This window comes from Ictidomys tridecemlineatus, chromosome 8, assembly GCF_052094955.1.
Source record: "Ictidomys tridecemlineatus isolate mIctTri1 chromosome 8, mIctTri1.hap1, whole genome shotgun sequence".
Lineage (NCBI taxonomy): Eukaryota > Metazoa > Chordata > Mammalia > Rodentia > Sciuridae > Ictidomys > Ictidomys tridecemlineatus.
Window position 1 is genome coordinate 82,299,677 of NC_135484.1, and position 21,134 is coordinate 82,320,810.

The 21,134-nt window shown below is 36.9% G+C and overlaps 1 protein-coding gene across 2 annotated transcripts in view; it reads left to right on the forward strand.

The window, feature by feature from the left end:
- The window catches only part of Impg1 (interphotoreceptor matrix proteoglycan 1), a 134,249-nt gene that overhangs the window by 15,514 nt on the left and 97,601 nt on the right, over nucleotides 1–21,134 (forward strand). Inside the window, exons 2-5 of one of the 2 annotated variants that reach the window (XM_021720219.3) lie at nucleotides 7,133–7,366; nucleotides 13,470–13,636; nucleotides 13,901–13,929; nucleotides 17,552–17,616. In XM_021720219.3, coding sequence (XP_021575894.2) covers nucleotides 7,133–7,366; nucleotides 13,470–13,636; nucleotides 13,901–13,929; nucleotides 17,552–17,616 — 495 coding nt within the window. The remainder of the gene's footprint in view (nucleotides 1–7,132; nucleotides 7,367–13,469; nucleotides 13,637–13,900; nucleotides 13,930–17,551; nucleotides 17,617–21,134) is intronic. The other variant, XM_040282982.2, reaches the window with a different exon arrangement.

Sequence of the window (21,134 nt, forward strand, 5' to 3'; positions counted from 1 at the left end):
AGACCTAGTGTAAAAACAAATCTTCTGTTCATGAAATTATAAAGAGAGAAAAAGAAATCCAAGCAAATTTGCTGTTAAACTAGAAAAGTTAGCGAGTGTTAAATTTGTGCATTGATGTATAGAAATAACATAGTGTAAATAGGGTTTGGTACTATTAAAGGTTTCAGGCAGCCACTAGTGGTCTTTTAATCTATTCCCAACCCTCACAGTTATAGCAACCCAATCTGGTGAAGTGTCACACTAGCATGTAGAATATACCAGGCTCTATGAACACATCACAAATGTTGAAATAATTTTTAAAAAGGAAACATTGAGAAATAGAAGGAAGGGTATTGTTAGCTACTCATGTGATCTCAGGTGAATTCTCACTTATGTAGGCCTTTGCTTTGTTCTGGATAAGGAGGTAAAAACGGATCTTTCAAGGAGTTTTGATGTAAGTATGAATTGAAAAGTAAGTCAGTGGATAGAGAGAATGTAGTTTCAAGAGAGTGCTTTTTGTTTCTTTTATAATAGAAGGAAGAGGGGCTGGGGTTGTGGCTCAGGGGTAGAACATTCACCTTGCAGGTGCGAGGCCCTGGGCTTGATCCTCAGCACCACATAAAAATATAATAAAAGGAAGAGTAATAACATGTTTGTGCACATATAAGAATAATCCGGTACAAAGAGGAAAAGTAATGATGTAAGAAAGTGCTAGAATTTCTGGAAGAATTTCCTTGAGAGTTGACCAAGGATGGATGCATAAGTAAAGGAGCTTAGATTATAGCACACACCCCTCATCAGCCACAGAGGGGAAGCAGAGTACATGAGCACTGGTACATCCAGAGGGCAGATATGCAAATTCTCTTCTGGCTCATCTTGTTCTCAGTAAAATGTGAAGGACTCATCAGCTGGAAGTATACATAAGCAAGAAGGTACAGGAAATCTGAGAAAAATTGTGTACAGTTCTCCAGGAGAATGGGACTTTGAACAGACTACAGGAAAGGAGTATGAGTTTACTTAAGATCCTGAATTTAAAGCAAATTCTAATGCTTATTTTTCTCCATCCATGCTCAGCTACAAGGATGCAGGTGAGGATTAGGCAAAGGATTGGATATAGCCATTGAGGGGCAAATAAACTCAGGGTTGTCATTATTAAGGTTTAGGTAACACTGATGTTCTTTCTCACTGAAACCCACACTTCTAATTGGTTTCCTTGATTATTTGTCTATTTATAGATGTATTGAAAGTGGGAATACAGATGTTAGTAATATGCACTTAATACATAAACCATTTTCTTTCTGTTCTTTCAATGTTCATTCACAAAAGAATTCTTTGACTAAGCTTTATTTAATATATCTGTGTCCTAATCCTCTGATATTATATACCAGAGAGTGGGCAGAAATTTAAAAGGGAAATTTCAATAATGTAAGTGGGCCAGACATATAAAGCTATTTTTCATGGTCTAATGGTTTTTAAAATAAATCTAACTCATACATATATCATTAAAAACTCATACATATATCATTAATATTTTACAGTCATTTTTCATTTAATCACTTTATATATATATATATATATATATATATATTCATATCTGTTGTGTACAAAACATTTTACATACTAACTAGGCACTGAGGTGAATAGAGGAGAGAGGGCTGGGATGACAACACAGAACCTCAAGGCATTTGCAATCTAAAGGGGGAAACTCGTATTTACAACAAATTACTCAAAGCAGGAGAAAAAAGCACTACAACATCAGTTGCATGATATGTGTTCATCTAACTTACACTGTATACCACAGTGGGCCTGAAACATAGTAAGGATTTGAGAACATTGGTGAGTCAGAAAATGCCATAGCAATATGAGCCACACTAGAGGAATATTAGGAAACATATGGATGAATTCTGCACAGGGGATCTGAGCAAGCTTAAAAGAGAAAATACTTCAGCTGGTCCTTAGAGAAAAAGTAGGAGCCCCCCAAAAAATGGAAGAGAAGGACCCTCTGGTATGAAAGACTGGATAAACATGAGCACTGCCAGTGGAAGCATAGAAGACTTCAGGACACCAGTATAGGGAAGTATGAGGACTGAGGAGCATTCATGAAAGGTCATGCCAGATGAGCAACCACTGCAAGTGGAATGCATGGGTTGTCAGATAAAGGAGTTATTGAATATGTGCCCAACACTGGTTCAAGGGCTACCCGTGTTGTCATTCCTTTAATGTCACAGAGACTCACTCAGGGAGGTTATAATTATTCCCCATTTTATATGTATGGGAACTCAGGATGTACTTGGTGGTCAAGAACATCCAAGTTATATAGAGAGAGTCAACACCCTGTGTATCACTGGTACTATTAAAATAATTTAAATAATTTAGTGACATTATATGATTTGTGTTGCTACTACTGCTTTCACAAATGATGAACATAATAAAGTTAAATTTAGAAACTAAGCACCATGAATATTATACCTTTTCCTCATCTTTGCTTAGAAGTTCTAAACATTCTGATTAATTTTCATTTTGTCTTCAACATCTTCATTCAATAATATGACTATTTTCCAAAACCATAGGTTTAAGTGTTATTTTGCTGGTTTAAAATCTACTATTTCAAATAGTACAATTGCTTATTATTCCAAATACATAAAATATGTAATTTTTTCTCATATACTCTTTTACTCTAGGAAACGGTTTGTGTATTTGTTTTTTCCTGAAGTTACTTTGACCTTATCTTCTCTTTGTAACTTCAAACTTCAACCAGAGAGTTGTTAGATAGCAGCCAATTCATCATTCATGTTAGACTCAAGTTTTTCATCATCTTAGAGAAATACTTTCTGCCTCAAAATATTTTTCAGGCTTCTATTAAAGATATTCCCCTTTTATAACAGGTCTTTCAACTATCAATTAACTCTTACTAAATTTTACCTATTTTTTCCAAATACTTTCTCAAGGTAAAAATACCAAACTCATGGAAATGCACCCAACAAATCTTTAAAAGTTCAGTTCAATATTATTATCACTTATGTAGCTCTGAAGAATAGCATCTAATCTGATTTAATTGCCTTACCCAAGTGTTTGTATTAGCTCCTATAAATATGAACTGTTTTTACCATGTTTCAAATCCTTCTTTTCCTCTTTATTTTTTCTTCAAATAAAATAAACTTTTTTGTTTATTTTATTTGAAATCCTTGAAAAATTTTTAAGTAGACTTTGTCAGTGTGGCCTGTCTTACAAACAGGCTTGGACTTAGGTAATTGCCTATCTCTTCTTTAGTGATGATATTGGGTAGAAGCACTGATGAAACATTCTGATCCTAGCCCAAACTATAGTGTCAATGCAAGGAATGCCCCCTGGTTGGCTTTATGTAATAGAGAACAAGATCAGCTGAAGATCTAACTTTAATGTATGTTATGGTTTGGATATGAGGTGTCCCCCAAAAGCTCATGTGTGAGACGACTCAAGGAGGTTTGGAGGAGAAATGATTAAGGTTAGAGCATTAACCTAATCAGTGAATCACTCCCTGATGAGATTAACTGAGTGGTGACTGGAAGCAGGTGAGGTGGGGCAGGAGGAAGTAGTTCATTGGGGGCATGCCTTTGAGGCATATATTGTGTATCTGGTGAACAGAGTCTCTCTGCTTTCTGATTTTCAAGTGAGCTACTTCCCTCCATCATACACTTCCATCACGTTGTTCTGCATCACCTCGAGCCCCTAAGGAACAGAGTCTACTATCTATAAATTGAAACATCTGAAACCATGAGCCCCCAAATAAACTTTTCCTCCTCTACAGTTGTTCGAGTCTGATCTTTAATCACAATAGCAAAAAAACTGACTAAAACAATGTGAAGAAGAAACCAAAGAAAGATGGAAAATGTTTAACGTATGGTGGTGAACAGTGGTTGGAATATATGATCAACTGTTTATGGAAGTACCTATAGTTTGGTCTTTGCTGTACTAAAGGGCAGAATCAGGAAGAATAATGTGTGGAAGTTACTGGACGATAATTTTCAGCTAAAAGACAGAATTAGCTAAGTATAGATATTAAAAAATGAAACAGGGCACTTCCTGGAGGAGAGAGAGCCATTTGTAGAATGCTCAATTTGGATTTCCTCCAGCAAGGAGATACTTAAAACTGGGTGACCATATAATTTATTTTCTAAACATGGGTACACTTAAGAGTGAAAAGATAACAGTTGTGAACAAGGAATCCAATGCAAATTAATTTACATGTTACCTTAATTCACCTTGCTCTAGACTAATTGTGAGGACTCGTTGACATATGTAGCATAGGAAAAGACTGACCATAGCTGGGAAAGGGGGACACATGGAAGCTTGTAGGGAGGCTGGGGCAAATCTGTGATCTTCTCATACCCCACCTTGATAGGAGGATGAAATCTAAAGCCTGATATTAAATAGAACTACAGAGTCAGCCTGTACATGAGCCAAGTGTTAAGGTCTACAGGTATCCACTAGGGAAAATTCCAGAACAGGACCATTGTCTCCACAGCCGCAGAGGGTGGAGTATATGCTCTGCCCAAGCCAAATTATCCAGGAAGTTCTACAGAGCATAACATTAAAAAAAAAAAAAAGTAAGAAGAGGACCAACATCAATGGACTAAATTAGATTGTGAGGTGACAAAGTGGAGAACAGGACCAGCATAACAACAGAACTTCCTCCTCATATTGTTAGCACCCTGAGAAAAATGGAGAAGGACAGGAGAAATGGGGAGCAATTTTCCTAAGTGTGGCCTGTGTTAAATCAGATAGGATGAAATTTTATCTGATACCCATTCCTTCTATTCCAAATGGCAAAAGGTTAATTTTTTAATATTTATTTATTTGGCAAAACTTGATAAAGAGAAAATATCAAAACCAAGACAATGAATAATTAGTTTCAAAGAAGGAATAGAAAATTGAGAGAGAAGAAAGTTCTGAAAATTTGTCTTAATGAACAGAACAAATACATGCAATTATTTATAATGAAAATTACACTGTGATCAGGTTAGTATTACAAAACATCTCAGAAGTCTGGCTGCTCACATTGTGCCAGTCACCAAACAAAAAGTTAATTTTTACTATTACAACACTATTGCAATCTGTAACATATTTTAGAAGATTATTAATATGCACAAACATAAATTTACACTTACTGACTGCAGCAGGCACTAACATCTGGGACCCAGTTCCTAGTCCTCTTTTTCCACTTTATCCTCATGCTGAATGGGCACCTTTCACTTTGCCACGCCACCAATTTGACTCAGGAAAAACTGACTCCGCCCCCACAGTAACAAGGAACCAGTTCAAGTAATCTCAGTCCCCTGCCCTGCGATTGCTCAGCTCAAACCAACAGCATCACATACCCTCATCAACGTTCTTGGTGCAGACACAGGGCCTAAGTCAGACATGTGTAATAGAAAAGCTATCTTTCGGCATGAACAAGGGCAAGAGTATTGCCCCAGTTGCTGTTAGCCACCATCAGAGGAACTTGATGGAATCCTGCCTGTGAATAAGGTCACCACCTGAGGGGCAGAATCCAGGGAAGTACAGAATGTCAGAGCCAGAGCTCCGTTTTCACCAGGTGTTCCCTACCTGCAGCTTCCCTTTGGGTGTGATAATAACTTCCTGTGTTAAGCCATTTTGAGATGGATTATCTTGACTCCAGCTGGAAGCATCTGGAAGCTTCCTTATGGATCCATAAAACAGTGGCTGCCAAACATGTCTGCATTTTGAAATTACTTGAGGATCTTCAAAAATTGCTGATGCCTGTATTCTACCCAGGAATTATGATTTATTTGTCTAGTGTGGGGTTGATAGAGCCAATTAATCTCTAAACTTCCTTTCTTCCTGGGGATTCTTGCCTAAAAAAAATAATAATAATAGCACTGCCCAAGACCCTGAGATCCTTCAAAGTGACAGAGAATTCATGATCCCACCAAGACTCTCTACCCCCCCATAATGAAGGAGGGACTTTTACTCTTTGTAACAACATTTGAATTGCTTTCCAGCTGCCCTGCTTGAATTTCTGCTTGATTGTCTCATCTGTATCACATTTCAGAAGATGTGTTAAAGAGCCTCCCCTAGTTAAAATGGTAATATATATCTCCATAATATGTATCTCCAGGTGCTTTGGAGTATCAAGGGGCCAGACTGAATGGCCACTGTCCATAGAAGCTTCCTTTCTTAATTGGTAGAGTTAGTAAAAGGGAAGAAATTAAATGCCAGAGAAGGAATGGAGACTTCATTATACTGTAAACCTGCTCTGCCTCCTGTGAGCTTCTGTATCCTGCTACATGATACACTGAGAAAAATAATATTTATGTAAATAGTAAAGCTTTTGTGAGAATGGTACAAAATAAAACATGTGAAAGAACTTAAAATTAAAAAGTGCTCAGGAATGTAAGCTATATTCAGTATAAGGGGTCCAGAAAGTTAAAAATGAAATCTAGTTCTAACCTTAATAGACACAGCACTGTTCCCTACCTGCACCATGAAATAGCTTAGGCAGTTACATTTGCCACCAGATCCTCTCTCTGACCTCCCCTTCATCCTTCTTCTCACCACCCTCATAAACAAGCAAGCTTGCTTTGTAAAGTACCTTTAAGACTCATCCGTGCTCCAACTCATTTTCAAACTGATTCCCACACTCTGCACCATGTCATTTAGAAATCCTAGGCTGCCACTAATCGGCAGGAAATATTTTTGTTGTATTTTTTTTCTCCTAGGTTTTTAGAAGCACTCCACTTCCTCCCTAAGAGTATACCTCTGGGTACCACAATGATCCATCATTCCCCACTTGAATTATAATGTCTATCGAAAGAAGAATCTCTTGGGAGTCTTGAGTGCTAAGTGAGGAATGATTTTCAGAGAGATGTGTGGGAAATGGTTTCAATATTTGGCAGTTCCTAAAGGCAAGATGATTTGAGATGTTGGCTTTTATAAAAAAAAAAAAAAAATACTTGATCAGCTCATTATGCTATTCTCTTATTTCTGAAAATATCTTGTCCTAGGAATATTATAGCTGGCAGGTGCACCAAAGTAGGTATTTTATAAGCCAAAGCATTATAATTTTTAGCATATTTCATTCATTTGTCCATGTATGTCACATAAAACACATAAATGCATATATATTCACCAGGAAATAATCTTTCTCTTACAGATATCTCCATTAGATTATACAATTCTGAAACTAAAGACATAGACAATGCCCCAAGAATCGAAACAGCTGAAAATACTGCAAAAATGTACAAAGTGTCAACCATGAGACGAATATTCGATTTGACAAAACTTCGAACAAAAAGATCAGCATTTTTCCCAACTGGGGTTAATGTCTGTCCACAGGAATCCATGAAACAGATTTTAGCCAGTCTTCAAGCTTATTATAGATTGAGAGGTAAGGAAAAAGCTGAAACCTGTTTAGGCTTTTTTTCTCTCTTCATCTCTTTTATTTCATTCATCTGTAGAAACTTCCTGAGACTCTCATTTAGCCACAAGAGGGGAAAAAAAAAAGCAGCCCACTAATCTGATAGTAATGAATAATAAACATCCAAAACTATGGTGGGTATCATCTCTTGTGATTTAAAACAATGTCCTGTGCAACTTGAGATCATAAAGGCACTTGAAAAGTCATAGAGAGCCTTGATATACAGATTTTACCTCTTTGTTTTACTTTTGCTGAAGCCAATATTGAATTTTAATGTTGTTCTTATGAAGTGAAAAGTACAGAATGATTTCGACACCAGATATCTGAGCAAGTTGACTTATGACTTAAGATTTCATTTTTCAAAAGCAACATTTCAATCCAGATCTCTCCTCTCATCTCTCTCTCTCTCTCTCTCTCTCTCTCTCTCTCTCTCTCTCCCTCCCTCCCTCCCCTTAACAAGCCTGCTATTTATTGCAAATCCAGGAAGAAAAAAAAAAACCTTCTAATTTTTGGAAACCTGGAGGCAGGTTGGAGTGTGGAGGGGAAACAGTTAAGTAAGAGTAACTGCCAAGAGATAATGCAGGATATGACCAGCTCCCAGCAGAGGCACAGAGCAGCTTCTACCCCATGACAGCTTAACAGGATTCTTCCTGCATTCCTACAAGTCATTAAGGGGTTAAATCCCATCACAGCCATCCGTGACTGGTTTTTTATTTATTTATTTATTTGTATACCATAGATGGAAAAAAAAAGTCCCAGAGCTGCTTCTTTTAAATAAAAAATAATTTTTCTCTAGCTGCTATTCACTTCTCTGGGTAGCCGCAAAGGACCTATCTCTCTGAAGCCTAAGTTCAAGTTCAACTCATCTCATACATGGAAATTGAGGAGATTATATTACAGATTTCCCACCCTAATCACTCTAGATGCTTGAACCTATTGCAAAATACAGAGCCTTCTTGCTCTACTTAAAGCCCATTCAGTAGAGCAAGCTGGCTCAATTCTAGCCTATGATATGTTGTGTATTTTGACAACTGAAAACTTATATCATTATACTAAAATCCAAAAAGGTCTTAGAAGTCTACATCTATGGGATGGAGATTTGTGTGTGTGGTACTGGGGATTGAATTCAGGAGTTCTCTACCAGTGAAATTCATTACATTCACAGACCTTCTTATTTGTTTTTTTTAATTTTGAGACAGAGTCTCACTAAATTGCTGAGACTGACCTCAAATATGCAATTCTCCTGCCTTACTCTCCTGAAATACTGGGATTACAGGTGAATACTACCACATCTGGCTGTCTGTATCTATAAACCATGCACAGGGTTAAATTAATCTGAGGAGTTCTTATTGTATTTTGGAGGCGTAATCAACTAAGAATTTCAAAAAAAAATCAAGCCTTATAATTCCTCATATGTCTCATTTTATGTGGAATTAAAAAGATTTGTTTTCTGATAGAAAACACACCCATAGAAAATTGAAAAGTACTGGGTCATAGACAGAAGGAGAACTCCAGTTGTAAGAAAGAAGTACTCTATATAAATATTCTGAAGTCCTGGCATAGCATCTTACCAAAGCGGTTTTCAATAAATACTTCTTGATGATACAGAAGGCAAATATCCCATTCATTGAAAATGCAAAAAGAAAGAGAGAGACAGAGAGAGAGAAATACATAAATTATTCATTTTGAATGTGCCTATATATTGACAGATAATGACACTGGTAATTTACATAGTATTCACAAATTGAAGCATAAACATACAAATATATAGTTTTTTATCACAGTGAACATAAACACTATTGCTAACTATTTTCTTGTAACTTGTAACTCTTTACAACACTCACAAACAGGATACACTGCAAGTATTTGAAGAATAGACTATTTATTGTGCAACCTAATTTTTAGTCCTGAATTTTTATTCTTATCTCTATTCTTGATTAGGTTTGTCTCTTTCATTCTTGTTTCCCTGGATGAAACAAACCACTGTTTTTCTCCCCACAGCAATGACAGTCCATTATCTTTATAGCTGTCCCTGGGTGATATTAAATTTTACTATTCATCAGCGTGGTTTTCTTAAGTCTAACAAATTGGTTCACAAAGAAACAAGAAATAAGACCTAGCTACAGTGTTCCTTTGATGGAGTAACCCACTTACCGATCTCATCACCGCTTTTATAAAATTATCTGTTGACATCTTTCAAACTCAGGGGAGAAAGCTCGCTATTCCTAAATCAAATGGAATATTGAGCTATTTCTTTTCCCAATGCTTAAAGCAACACAAGGGAAAATGCTCTGAGCTCATGCTCATCCCAAAGCACAAATAAAAAAGGAAAGTTTGTTTCTGGCCCTCTCCAGGCTGAGCTCTGTGCTCCTCCCCATCCAAGCATCCAAGCTCCCAGCTTTATAGTTGTGTCCCCTCTGACCCCCACCACACTCATTCCAGGCTTTCCCTGTCTTTCCTATCTCCACTCTCCCTGCATTCCAATATCAAAAGCAAGATTTTTCTTCCTTGGTGACATGTAACCTAAAGTGGATGAAAGATGGGAAGGATCTTTCTACACCAAGCATTGTCTGCAGATCAGCAGCAGCTGAGAACTTGTTAGAAATGTAGACTCTCCTATCCCACTCCAGACCTATTGTCATAGTCTGCATTTTAATAAGATCCCTGGGTCATCTGTTTACACCTCAAAGTTCTGTAGAGGCACTGATCTGGAAAACATCTAGAGATGTTTCAGATGAGATCTGAAGAAGTAAATTGGCATGATCAGGGGCACAGTTGGCAGAAGAACATGGGTAGGACCCAACATCCTGATTCCCATTCCAGTGTGTGTTCCCAATGAATGTGTACCGAGCTCCATTAGATGTTTAACAAATAGAAGCATAAGCATACAAATCACAGTAAACATGAACACTATTACTAACTATTCACAATTGGGAAGAATTAGATGAGACTAATGGTATGAAAACGCTTTTTTAGTCCTAAATTTTTCACACCATTGGTCTCATATTATTCTTCCCAGTTGTGAATAACCATCTGCAGGGCTGAACTTCCCATTACAGACAGCCACACTGGCCTCCAGAGCCTCTGTTTCCTGGGGATGCTGCCTACACATTAAAGAGCAGAGAGATAGGGCCTCTGTGGTCAGATTTCAGGCCCAGGCCAAGACTGGGGATCACGGATCAACTCTAGTCAAGGGTCAACATACCATGCAGGCAGTGATAGTTTTTTTCATATATCATTGCATCTCTGGCACTTAGATGGGTTTTGACCTAAACTAGCAGGTACACTAGGAAAAAAATGGAAGGGCAAAATACAGTCCCCAGAAAGAGTATGGGGTATGTAGGAGAGAAGGGTAGTGAAGGCAGTTGACTTGCTCAAGCTGAACAAATAACTCTCAGAGTTTGGATAAATCTGAAAAAAAAAAAAATGCAAGTCTTGTTTCTCTCATGACTGGCATGTAGACCCTTGAGTAGAAATGAAGACTCAAGAACTATGTGATGGCTGGTACTGAAAAAGACATTGAAACTGATTCCTGATCCTTGCCTGACAAGAGAGAGGTCATAATCACAAAAAGTGGGTTCTCCAGGGGGAAGCTAATTTTTTGCTCCCATGAATGTTGATCCTCCCATTTGGGAAACTAGATGGCACATTTGAGTTGGTAGGACTGCACCCTCTAGGGGAATTACTAATTAGTTACCTTAAAGGTTCTTATCTGGTTTCTATTGGTAAATGACTTGAGCTTCTACTGATCTGGAATTCCCTTTGCCTTTTAAAACAGAAAGCTTGGGAAAATCCAGACATAGAATAAGTTGGGAGGAAGGAGATAAAGCAATAAAAGCAAGAGTCTCCAAACTGTCCTCTTACCTTGCTCCTCCCCACCACCCCTTTCCTCAGCACAGCAGTCAACTAGTCTTGGTTAGAAAGTCAGATGATGTCAGCCTCTGCCCCAAAGGTTTCAACTGCTTCCCATGCACCAGAGGTAAAAATCCACTTATACAATTGCTTTATAATAGGAGTCTTCTGCATTGCTTACTAACTTAACTCCCCAAAACAATTTAACATTATATTCCCCTTTGTACATTTTTCAGTTGATCCCCTTGCAAAGTTTTTCATCATAAGCTTAAATAACTAAAAAGATTGTAACTTTCTGTGAGTTGTAAATATTGACATTTAAAATAAAACAAGAACTGGCTGGGCTTGGTGGTAGATGCCTATAATCCAAGTGGCTCAGGAGGCTGAAGCAGGATGATAGTGAGTTCAAAGTCAGCCTCAGCAATGGCGAGACACTAAGCAACTCAGTGAGACAAAAATACAAAATAGGGCTGGGGGTGGCTCAGTAGTTGAGTTCCCCTAAGTTCAATCCTTGGTCCAAAATAAATAAATAAATACAACAAGAACTGGATCATTCTTACATATCCAGTGGAATCTACTACATCCACTAAATACTCTTATTGAACCATCAAATTCTTTCAACAAATACATAAACAAACTCTTCTTAAGAGAAGGAAACATTACATGGTCCCCTTTTCACCACATTTCTATTTCACCACCCCCGTCACAGTCTTATTTCAATGTAACTTATGTTATGCTTTAAAATGTTATTGATTGCTCCAAATACTTCTCTGAAAAAAAAAAGGAAAAAGTATAAACATTGAAATTACATATTTTTATTTCCCCTGAATCTAGGGTTTATGTCTAAAATAAAATTTTCTGGATTCAGTTGCATTTCTAGTAATCTTTAACATGTAACTATTTAAAACAAAATATAAAAATTAGACAAATTTCTTTATAATTTTATTGACAGATGGATGTATGGTGAGATAAAGGTTTTGTAGTTGTTTATGTTTATAAATACAAAAGTATAAATGCCAAATTACAAACAGAGCTTTGGAAGAATCCAGTATAAATGACATTTCTGTAGCTTAAGCTACCTTAAGCTATCTATCTCTAGATTGATGATGTTGCTTTGGTTTTTCTCCTCTATTAGTTCGTGTTCTATTAGTCATTATTTATATTGTGCCTTTTAAGATTAGATAGAGTTTAGCATAAATTTTATTCCTATTATTTTACTTAATCTCACTTAAGTGCTAAGAAAACTTGCTCACATAAATAAATAGAGGGGAACAAAGTTTTATTATAATATCATTATTTCTTTAATTCCTTTGGCATTATATATCAATAATACATCATGATCTGTCATCATTATTCTTAATGATCTATCAGCTGTCAACTCCCGTAGGACTCCTAATTTGTTGAAAGCAAAGAATCAGAAATCACCTGAGTGGTCAAAATGTGTCATTCTGCATCTAAGTTCACTCCTTTTCTCAACTTCAGTGCCATTATTTAAAACCATACATTCCTATGGTAACCTAGTGGTACTGAACCCCGATAAGAGTAGGAAAGGATGAATGAGAGGGAGGATTGTGACCAAAAGGGAACTGAAAAAAAAGAGAGATATGTCCTTTTAGGAAAGTATGCACAGGGAACATGAGGCCTGGAAACTGACTCCTTTTAAACTTCCATTTGTCTGTTCATCCCTTGGAAAGACTTCTAGTATAGCCAGGGTAACTACCTTAGTTTGGAGACAACTGGTTTCCAAGGCCCTATACAATATGTAACTCCCTTGCCATATCTTCTTCCAGTCCTCATCCTCCATTATTCTGTGATGCTCTAGCCACACTGACAGACCAGCTCTGCAGAATGGTGAAAGCACTGAGGCTGGGTTGGGGGAGTGCTTTCTCTTCCAAATGCTCAAATTGTCAACTTTATAGTGAAGTCTTCCTCATCCACCCTATTTGACATTGCAGCCTTACTTGCATTTGCACATGCATGCTTGTGCATGTGCAAGCACACACAGGCACATGCTACATTCCTTATATTCTTTTTTCTCCCATAGCACATAGAAAGGGTCCAACAAATATTTTGTTAAATGAATTAGTTTCTATGGGCTATAAATTAGTGTGTCAATATAAACCATAAAAGAATTTTCCATATTATGAGATTATGCTTTGGGGGAAGGGTTTTCTTCTTTAAATGTGGCCATTTTCCACCCCCTAATGGCTCTGTGTTGCAGTGTGTCAGGAAGTGGTGTGGGAAGCATACAGGATCTTCCTGGATCGCATCCCTGACACTGAGGAGTACCAGGACTGGGTTAACATCTGCCAGCAGGAGACCTTCTGCCTCTTTGACATTGGGAAAAACTTCAGCAACTCACAGGAGCATCTGGATCTTCTTCAGCAGGTAAACCTAACCACTTTGTGGGTGTCTAGAACCCTGCCCCTTGCCCTGCAACCCTGGATCCTTTTGAATTGGTTTCCACAGCACAAGCAGCAGTGGAAAAAATTCTTGGAGGTATCTGATAAGACCAATAGGAATTTTATTCCTGCAAAATAATGTTGTACAGGAAGGTTGAAGTGTAGATGAAGGGAGAAAAGAATGAAAATAGACTTTAGCTCTTTAGTTGGCATTATCTCCTGGTAAAATTACTTTTTATCTTTTTTGCAGAGAATAAAACAGAGAAGCTTCCCTGAGAGGTAAGTACCCAAAATAGAGTTCAGTGTGCTCCTGACTTTCAAAAGATCATATAATGGAGTGACACTAAGCTATTGTACCTTTATGATTTTTATATCAGCCACCAAGATCTGTGTAGGTTATTCTGACAATTTATGCCTACATTGTACTGAAGATAAATTAGTATATAAAAGGGAATTTGTTGAACCTTATAGAATGAGATAGATATTTGTGTAGGAATTCACACTATCTGATAAATATCATGAATATTTTCATTTATAAGATATAGAGCAATTAAAAGTATTTATAAAATATAGAGAAATTAAAATAGTTTGATTTTTAGAATTTATAGTAAACTATTGGTTACATCAGGAAAATATTTAATACAATCAGAGAGCAACCTGAATTTTGAACACTCACTTGGTATTCTGTAAAGTATTAGTATTTCTCAAACTAAATTACTGAAGCACTGAGCTCTATCCTCAACAAGAACTGAATATCAAATAAGAAAATTGAAATGAAAAAAAAAAGAAAAAGAAAACACATTATATAAAATGATTAAAGAAGAGAGGTGTTATTGCCACAATCTAAACTCAAAAATTACATACCGTTTATAACATTTAGAAATCTAAATCTAAAGGTAAAACTATAAGAGAAACACAAATTGGGCCATATGAATTACTAGAAAATCTTTATATTATGCTTCACATTTGCTGCTTTGTTTCTATTCTCTTTGCCACATACCTGATTCAGAATATTTCTAATTTACTCTGTGAACATCAAATCTTATCTCCCTAAGTTATGCCCCTTCCTCCAACACTTTCTCCTCTTTAACTGCTACTAGATTGATAAATCTGGAATGTTCCTTTTTTCATGTTGAGCCCTGTTCAATGGCATTCAAAAGATTCTCATACCTGCCCCTAGCCTTTCTGAATATCCCACTCTCCATCTTCTCCACACACGTCTGTGCACAGGAGGCTTTTGGTTAGACCAGCCAGTGGGAAGGGAGAAACCAGAGGGAGAGAAGAGAATGAAGTCATCAAATTTAGCAGGGGGGGGCACATGCATGCCTGTACAACACACACACACACACACACACACACACACACACACACACACACATAATAACACACATGCACCTGCCAAGTCTCTGAGGGCTCTTGAACTCCTTCAACTTCAGCTCAGTTCTGGTCAGGCAGATCTTTCCACAGAGCCTTCTCTTTGTCTGGTTCCTGGTATCCTCTCACCCCTCCTGGCCTTGGGGAGGTTTAAGCATCCCATAGTTACTAGCCCCAGGGTATCACACTCTCTCTTATGGATGCTATATATTTTTTCCACAATAATCCTTGGTGAGTTGTTTCCTCCCAGGCCTTTCATTGCAGCAGAGGTCATACTAATTAAGAACTTTCACCTCTGACCTTTGCAACTTAACTCACATTACCTGTTATTACACTGCAGTCCCCAAGCCACTTCCTCACTGCAGACATCATATCCTGTTCATCTGGGCTGTGACCCCAGACCTTTCCCTGTTGCTTGGAAGAACCCCCCTTCTTCACTCCATCTATGCAAAACCTACTCTCTTTTAATTCCAGGTAGACCCCCACCTCCCTATGATACCTGAACAGCCTACCTGAACCTGCAGCTGTATCTCCCTGAGCTGGACTTTGTACTCTGTGCTTAAATTTTCAGTTAACATTTCCTTGCTTCATCCCATTTCCCTGAGAGAGTAAAAACTCCTTAAGGGGAAGAAACATTTTACACTTCTATGTGCAAAGTTCTCACATAGGTTGCTAATCGGTTATATCTGGTGAGCCACTCTTTTACAGATTTTGGTAAGTTATTGGAAGGGAAAATTATGACTTAAGAATGTATTAGTACTAGAGTCTGAACTTTATTTGCAAGACAGAGAGATTGACTCCTCTGATTTAAATATAAAATGATAACATTAGCCCAAGCCAGAAAGAGAAAGAAACAGAATCCCTTCATCCATTCCTATGCCTGCCAACATCGCTGGAGAGGACGAAAGACAAACACTTTATATTAGTGGCAGTCACCAGGTAGGAAAAAAGAGAGAAAAAAGAAAAGGGATAAGTTTCTCTTTTATTTCAAACCTTTCCAAGAAGAAAAAGGAGAAATTTTTCTCATCTGACTAGCCCATAAATCTGCCACTTCAGATGACTTTGAAATAAAAGTCAGTGGAAGAAATGAGTGGCCCAGTTTCCCAAGCTATAGCTCCTAGGTGACATACATGTTGACAGCTTAGTGGCAAAATCACACCTAGTCATAAATGATAAAGAAACTAGCATCCTGCATAGAGTCCTGCACAGAGTGGGCTGTTGATTTGTAACTAGTACAACAGCCAACACTGTTATAAATCTCTCTTTTGTCATTTTCTTTTCACAGAAAAGTAAAACAAAGACACTAAAGTAATAATAGGAGGAGGAGATCTGACTATAAAGATCTATAAAGTTAAAATGAAAGAAAAAAATTTGTCTAAATATATACACTATAATGTTTAATATAGTGAGGATTTATTTAAACATGAGCTCCATAAAAACTATTTACTAAGTATAAAACCAAAAACAAAAAACCAGCAAGAATAGCTGGTTGGAATTTCCAGTATGGTCTAAACATATTTGGACTGTGTACACCAATATCACCATCCATTGTTATTAGTGAGAGCACATGCAGGGATGATTGGTGATACTTTGTATATTACACTTATTAGCACTTTGGAAAATTTGGGTATGGCAGAAATATGTAGGTGGTCCTGGGGGCTCTGACCATCCTAGATGATTTTGTAACAACAGAATATCTAACCATTTCTTTTATTCTTCCCATCATGATGAACCACAGAAAATTAGATCAAATACATTTTACTAACACAGACACAATCCTTTGGGATCTAACAGCTTATAGAAATAAATCTTTCAGCAAGTTTCAAAAGATACAACTACAATTACTCCTTTCCAGATAAATCTTGCTAAACTGTACCCACATTAGATATGCAAACAGCTCTACCACCACGACCTTTAACCTGCACTGGAATATCTTCCATGTGGCCATCCATGGTACAGCAACCCAACTTCCAAATCCCCAGATGGTACCACGTAGCAATTGGTGGGTCCAGGATACAGATTTAATACATCTTTATTATCCAAAAATCTAAATCTTTCCCATTACTGTAACCTCAAGAGTTACTTTATTAGGTAAGTAAGTATAATACTACCTTGATTGGCTGGTTTGAGGATCTGAGATTTTAGGAAGAATATGACAGTCACAGATCATGTCATCTCTTACCTTTGAGGTAAAGGACACAAAGAGACTATATAACATTGGGCCCCCCCACAAACCAGTTTTTCCTACTATGGAAATACCCCCACTCCCAAGATCACACAAAGCCAAGATGCTTATAGAGAAACTTGCCATCAGACATAACCATTTGGGGGGCAGGGTAGTTAAGTTTTTCTTCAATGGGAAGTTATTTGAATAACACTTTTGTGATTTTTTTAAAAGGTTAAATACAGTTTTAAAGTGTGATTTTTTTTTCTCTATTTTTTGGATCTATTCAGCATAGGCAAATTTGTAGGTTCCCTATTGTCATCAAATTCTTTTCATCACTTTTTCTTTCTATTGTGCTAATAGAAAAGATGAACTGTCTATAGAGAAGACATTGGCAGACCCTGATGAAACTGCTGGGTTTTCAACAGGTAAGTTCAGAGCTCATTTCATCTGCTACTGAACCTTGATTTAAATAATCATGAAAGCATGTTATTTATAAAGGAATCCTTACTCAAAGTTGACAAGAGTTTACAATGTATTTTTCCAATTCTAACTGGTTGTTCTAACCTTATAAATAACTTAAATTCATTGCATAAAATTTGAAAATTAAAAACAGAATAAAGGTGAAAGTCAACCTTTACCCATTTTCCTACAAGATGGAGGTAACCATCGTCAGCATTTTAGCCCATTGCTGCCATCAGTCCTCTACTATGTTTATATGTTATTGAAACCATATTAGAGTTGCATCATTTTTTCCACTTAACAGGACATAAAGAACATTTCCACTAAAACTTTTACAAAATAATCATTTTAATAACTTCTAATATCCTATTGCATCTGTAGAAATGTAATCAACTATTCCAACATTGTTAAATGTTTATATGCCATTACAAATAAAGTTTAACTAACATATTTAAGTATAAATTGTTGTGAAATAACTCATTTCTCAAAGTAGATTACTAAGCTCCTAGAACATTGAATGGATGTTATCAAATTTGTCTTCTAAAAATATTGTCACAATTTAAATATCCCATTGTTCAAAAAGATAAGAATTTCCATTGCACACTTGCCAGTTTTGTATATGATTATTTGTTTCAATGTTTACCAAAAGGAAAGAGGAAACAATTTTTTCTGTGTTCATTAAATATGGGAACATTCTCTTTCAATTTTTACTGTTGTAGTCTACCATTTTCCCATATAATTTAATAATATTTTCAAATACAAAAAAAAACTTTTGTGCAATGTTTTCCTCAGTTTCTTTGGTTTTAACTTATGTTAGTAATGTCTTAAAAGTCAAATGCTGACAACTTAAAATCTATAAACTGAGAAAATTGGGATTTTTAAACAAGTGATAATATCCTAATTCTTCACTTACTGATATTCAGAGAAAGCTACTACCTATATAATTTAATATCTCTCCTACATTCAATTAGTTTACCATTTCTAGACTTACTTGTAGCTAATAATGGAACAAATCTAGTTCTATATCAATTATAAAACGTTAATAGTAAGATCTGCCTCACTGACCTGCACAGGAGCTCAGGCCCAGGGTAGGCCTGAGTCCATCCTTTCACCAGCAGACACCTGCCAGAGTCAGGCCCCGCCCAAATCTGCCTTGCTGACATGTGCAGCAGCCAGTACCCAGAGTAGGCCCCAGTCCATCCAGCCACCAGCAGACACCCACCAGAGCATAGGCATGGCCTAGGCTCACCTCACTGACCTGCGCAGAAGCCATAGCCAAGGGTAAGCTTGGGTCTGCCCCACCCACCACAACCTGGGAGCCCAGGTCTAACCCACTTTCATCTTGAAACACTGCAGTCATTCCCATAGCCTTCCCCATGCAGTAGCCTCTACTTTGGAAAAACAGACAGGGCCTAACCTAGAAGCAGCTGCATCATGGAACAGGCATACTAAAGTCAGTATAAGGCCCTCCCTTTAAGCCCCATCAATGAAAGATGTTGCATCCATCTTGGGTGACCTGCTCTCTCTAGTTATCTCCTGTCGCCACCTCCTATAGTTGCAGTAGCATCCATCCTGGGACACCAGCAGGATCTGAAAGCCCAACAACAAGGTGAGGTACAGATAACCTGCACAGATACCACAAGATTATAGGGTAGACACATCAAAGAAAGAAAACTTCAGACCAATATCTCTAATGAACATAGATGCAAAAGTTCTCAATAAAATTCTGGCAAATTGAATACAAAAACATATCAAAAAGATAGTACACCAGGATCAAGTGGGCTCATCCCAGGGATGCAAGTTTGGTTTAGCATATGGAAATCAATAAATGTAATTCATCACATCAATACACTCAAAGATAAAAATCATATGATAATCTCAATAGATGCAGAAAAAGCATTTGACAAAATACAGCACCCCTTCATGTTCAAAACACTAGAAAAAGTAGGGATAACAGGAACATATCTCAACATCGTAAAGGCTATCTATGCTAAGTCCAAAGCCAACATCATTCTAAATGGAGAAAAATTAAAAATATTTCCTCTAAAAACTGGAATAAGACAGGGATGCCTTTTTCACCACGTCTATTTAACATATTTCTTGAAACACTGGCCAGAGCAATTAGACGAAAGAAACTAAAAAAATACAGATAGGTAAAGAAGATCTCAAATTAGCACCATTTGCCTACAACATGATTCTATACTTAGAAGACCCAAACAATTCCACCAGAAAACTTCTACAACTAGTAAATGAATTTAGTAAAATAGCAGGATATAAAATCAACACACATAAACAAAGGCATTTCTGTATATCAGTGACAAATCCTCTGAAAAGGAAATGAGAAAAACTACCCCATTTACAATAGTCTCAAAAAAAAATAAAATAAAATACTTGGAAATCAATTTAACAAAAGAGGTGAAAAACTTCTACAACAAAAACTACAGAATGCTAAAGAAAAAAAATTAAAGAGAAGACCTTAGAAGATGAAAAGATCTCCCTTGTTCTTGGATAGGCAGAATTAATATTGTCAAAATGACCATACTACCAAAAGCACTATACAGATTTAATGCAATTCTGATCAAAATCCCAATCATATTCCTCATAGGAATTGAAAAAGAAGTCATGAAAGTCATCTGGAAAAATAAGAGACTCAGAATAGTTAAAACAATCCTTAGCAAGAAGAGTGAAGCTAGTAGCAACCCTATACCAGAACTTAACCTATTCTACAGAGCAATAATAACAAAAACAGCATGGTATTGGTGCCAAAATAGACTGGTAGACCAATGGTACAGAATAAAGAACACAGAGACTAACCCACATAATTATAGTTATATTAGACAAAGGCATCAAAAAATGTACACTGGAGAAAAGATAGCCTCTTCAACAAATGGTGCTGAGAAAACTGGAAATCCATATGCAACAAAATGAAATAATCCCCTATCTCTTACAATGCACAAAACTCAACTCAAGGGATGGGGTTGTGGCTCAGAGGTAGAGCGCTCGCTTAGCATGTTCACTAGAATGCATGAAGCACAGGGTTCGATCCTCAGCACCACATAAAAATAAATTAAAGATGTTGTCTCCATCTATAACTAAAAAATAAATATTAAAAAAAACTCAACTCAAAGTGTATCAAGGACTCAGGAATTAAACCAGTGACACTACATCTATTAGAAGAAAACGTAGGACCAAATCTCTATCATGTCAAATTAAGCCCCAATTTCCTTAATAAGACTTCTATAGTGTAAGAATTAATATCAAGAATCAATAAATGGGATAGGTTCAAACTAAAAAGCTTCTTCTCAGCAAAAGACACAATTGGTAAGGTGAATAGAGAGCCTACAATTTGGGAACAAATTTTTACCACACACGTCAGATAGAGCACTAATCTCTAGGGTATATAAAGAACTCCAAAATCTTAACAACAAAAAACAAATAACCCAATCAATAAATGGGCCAAGGATATGAATAAACACTTCTCAAA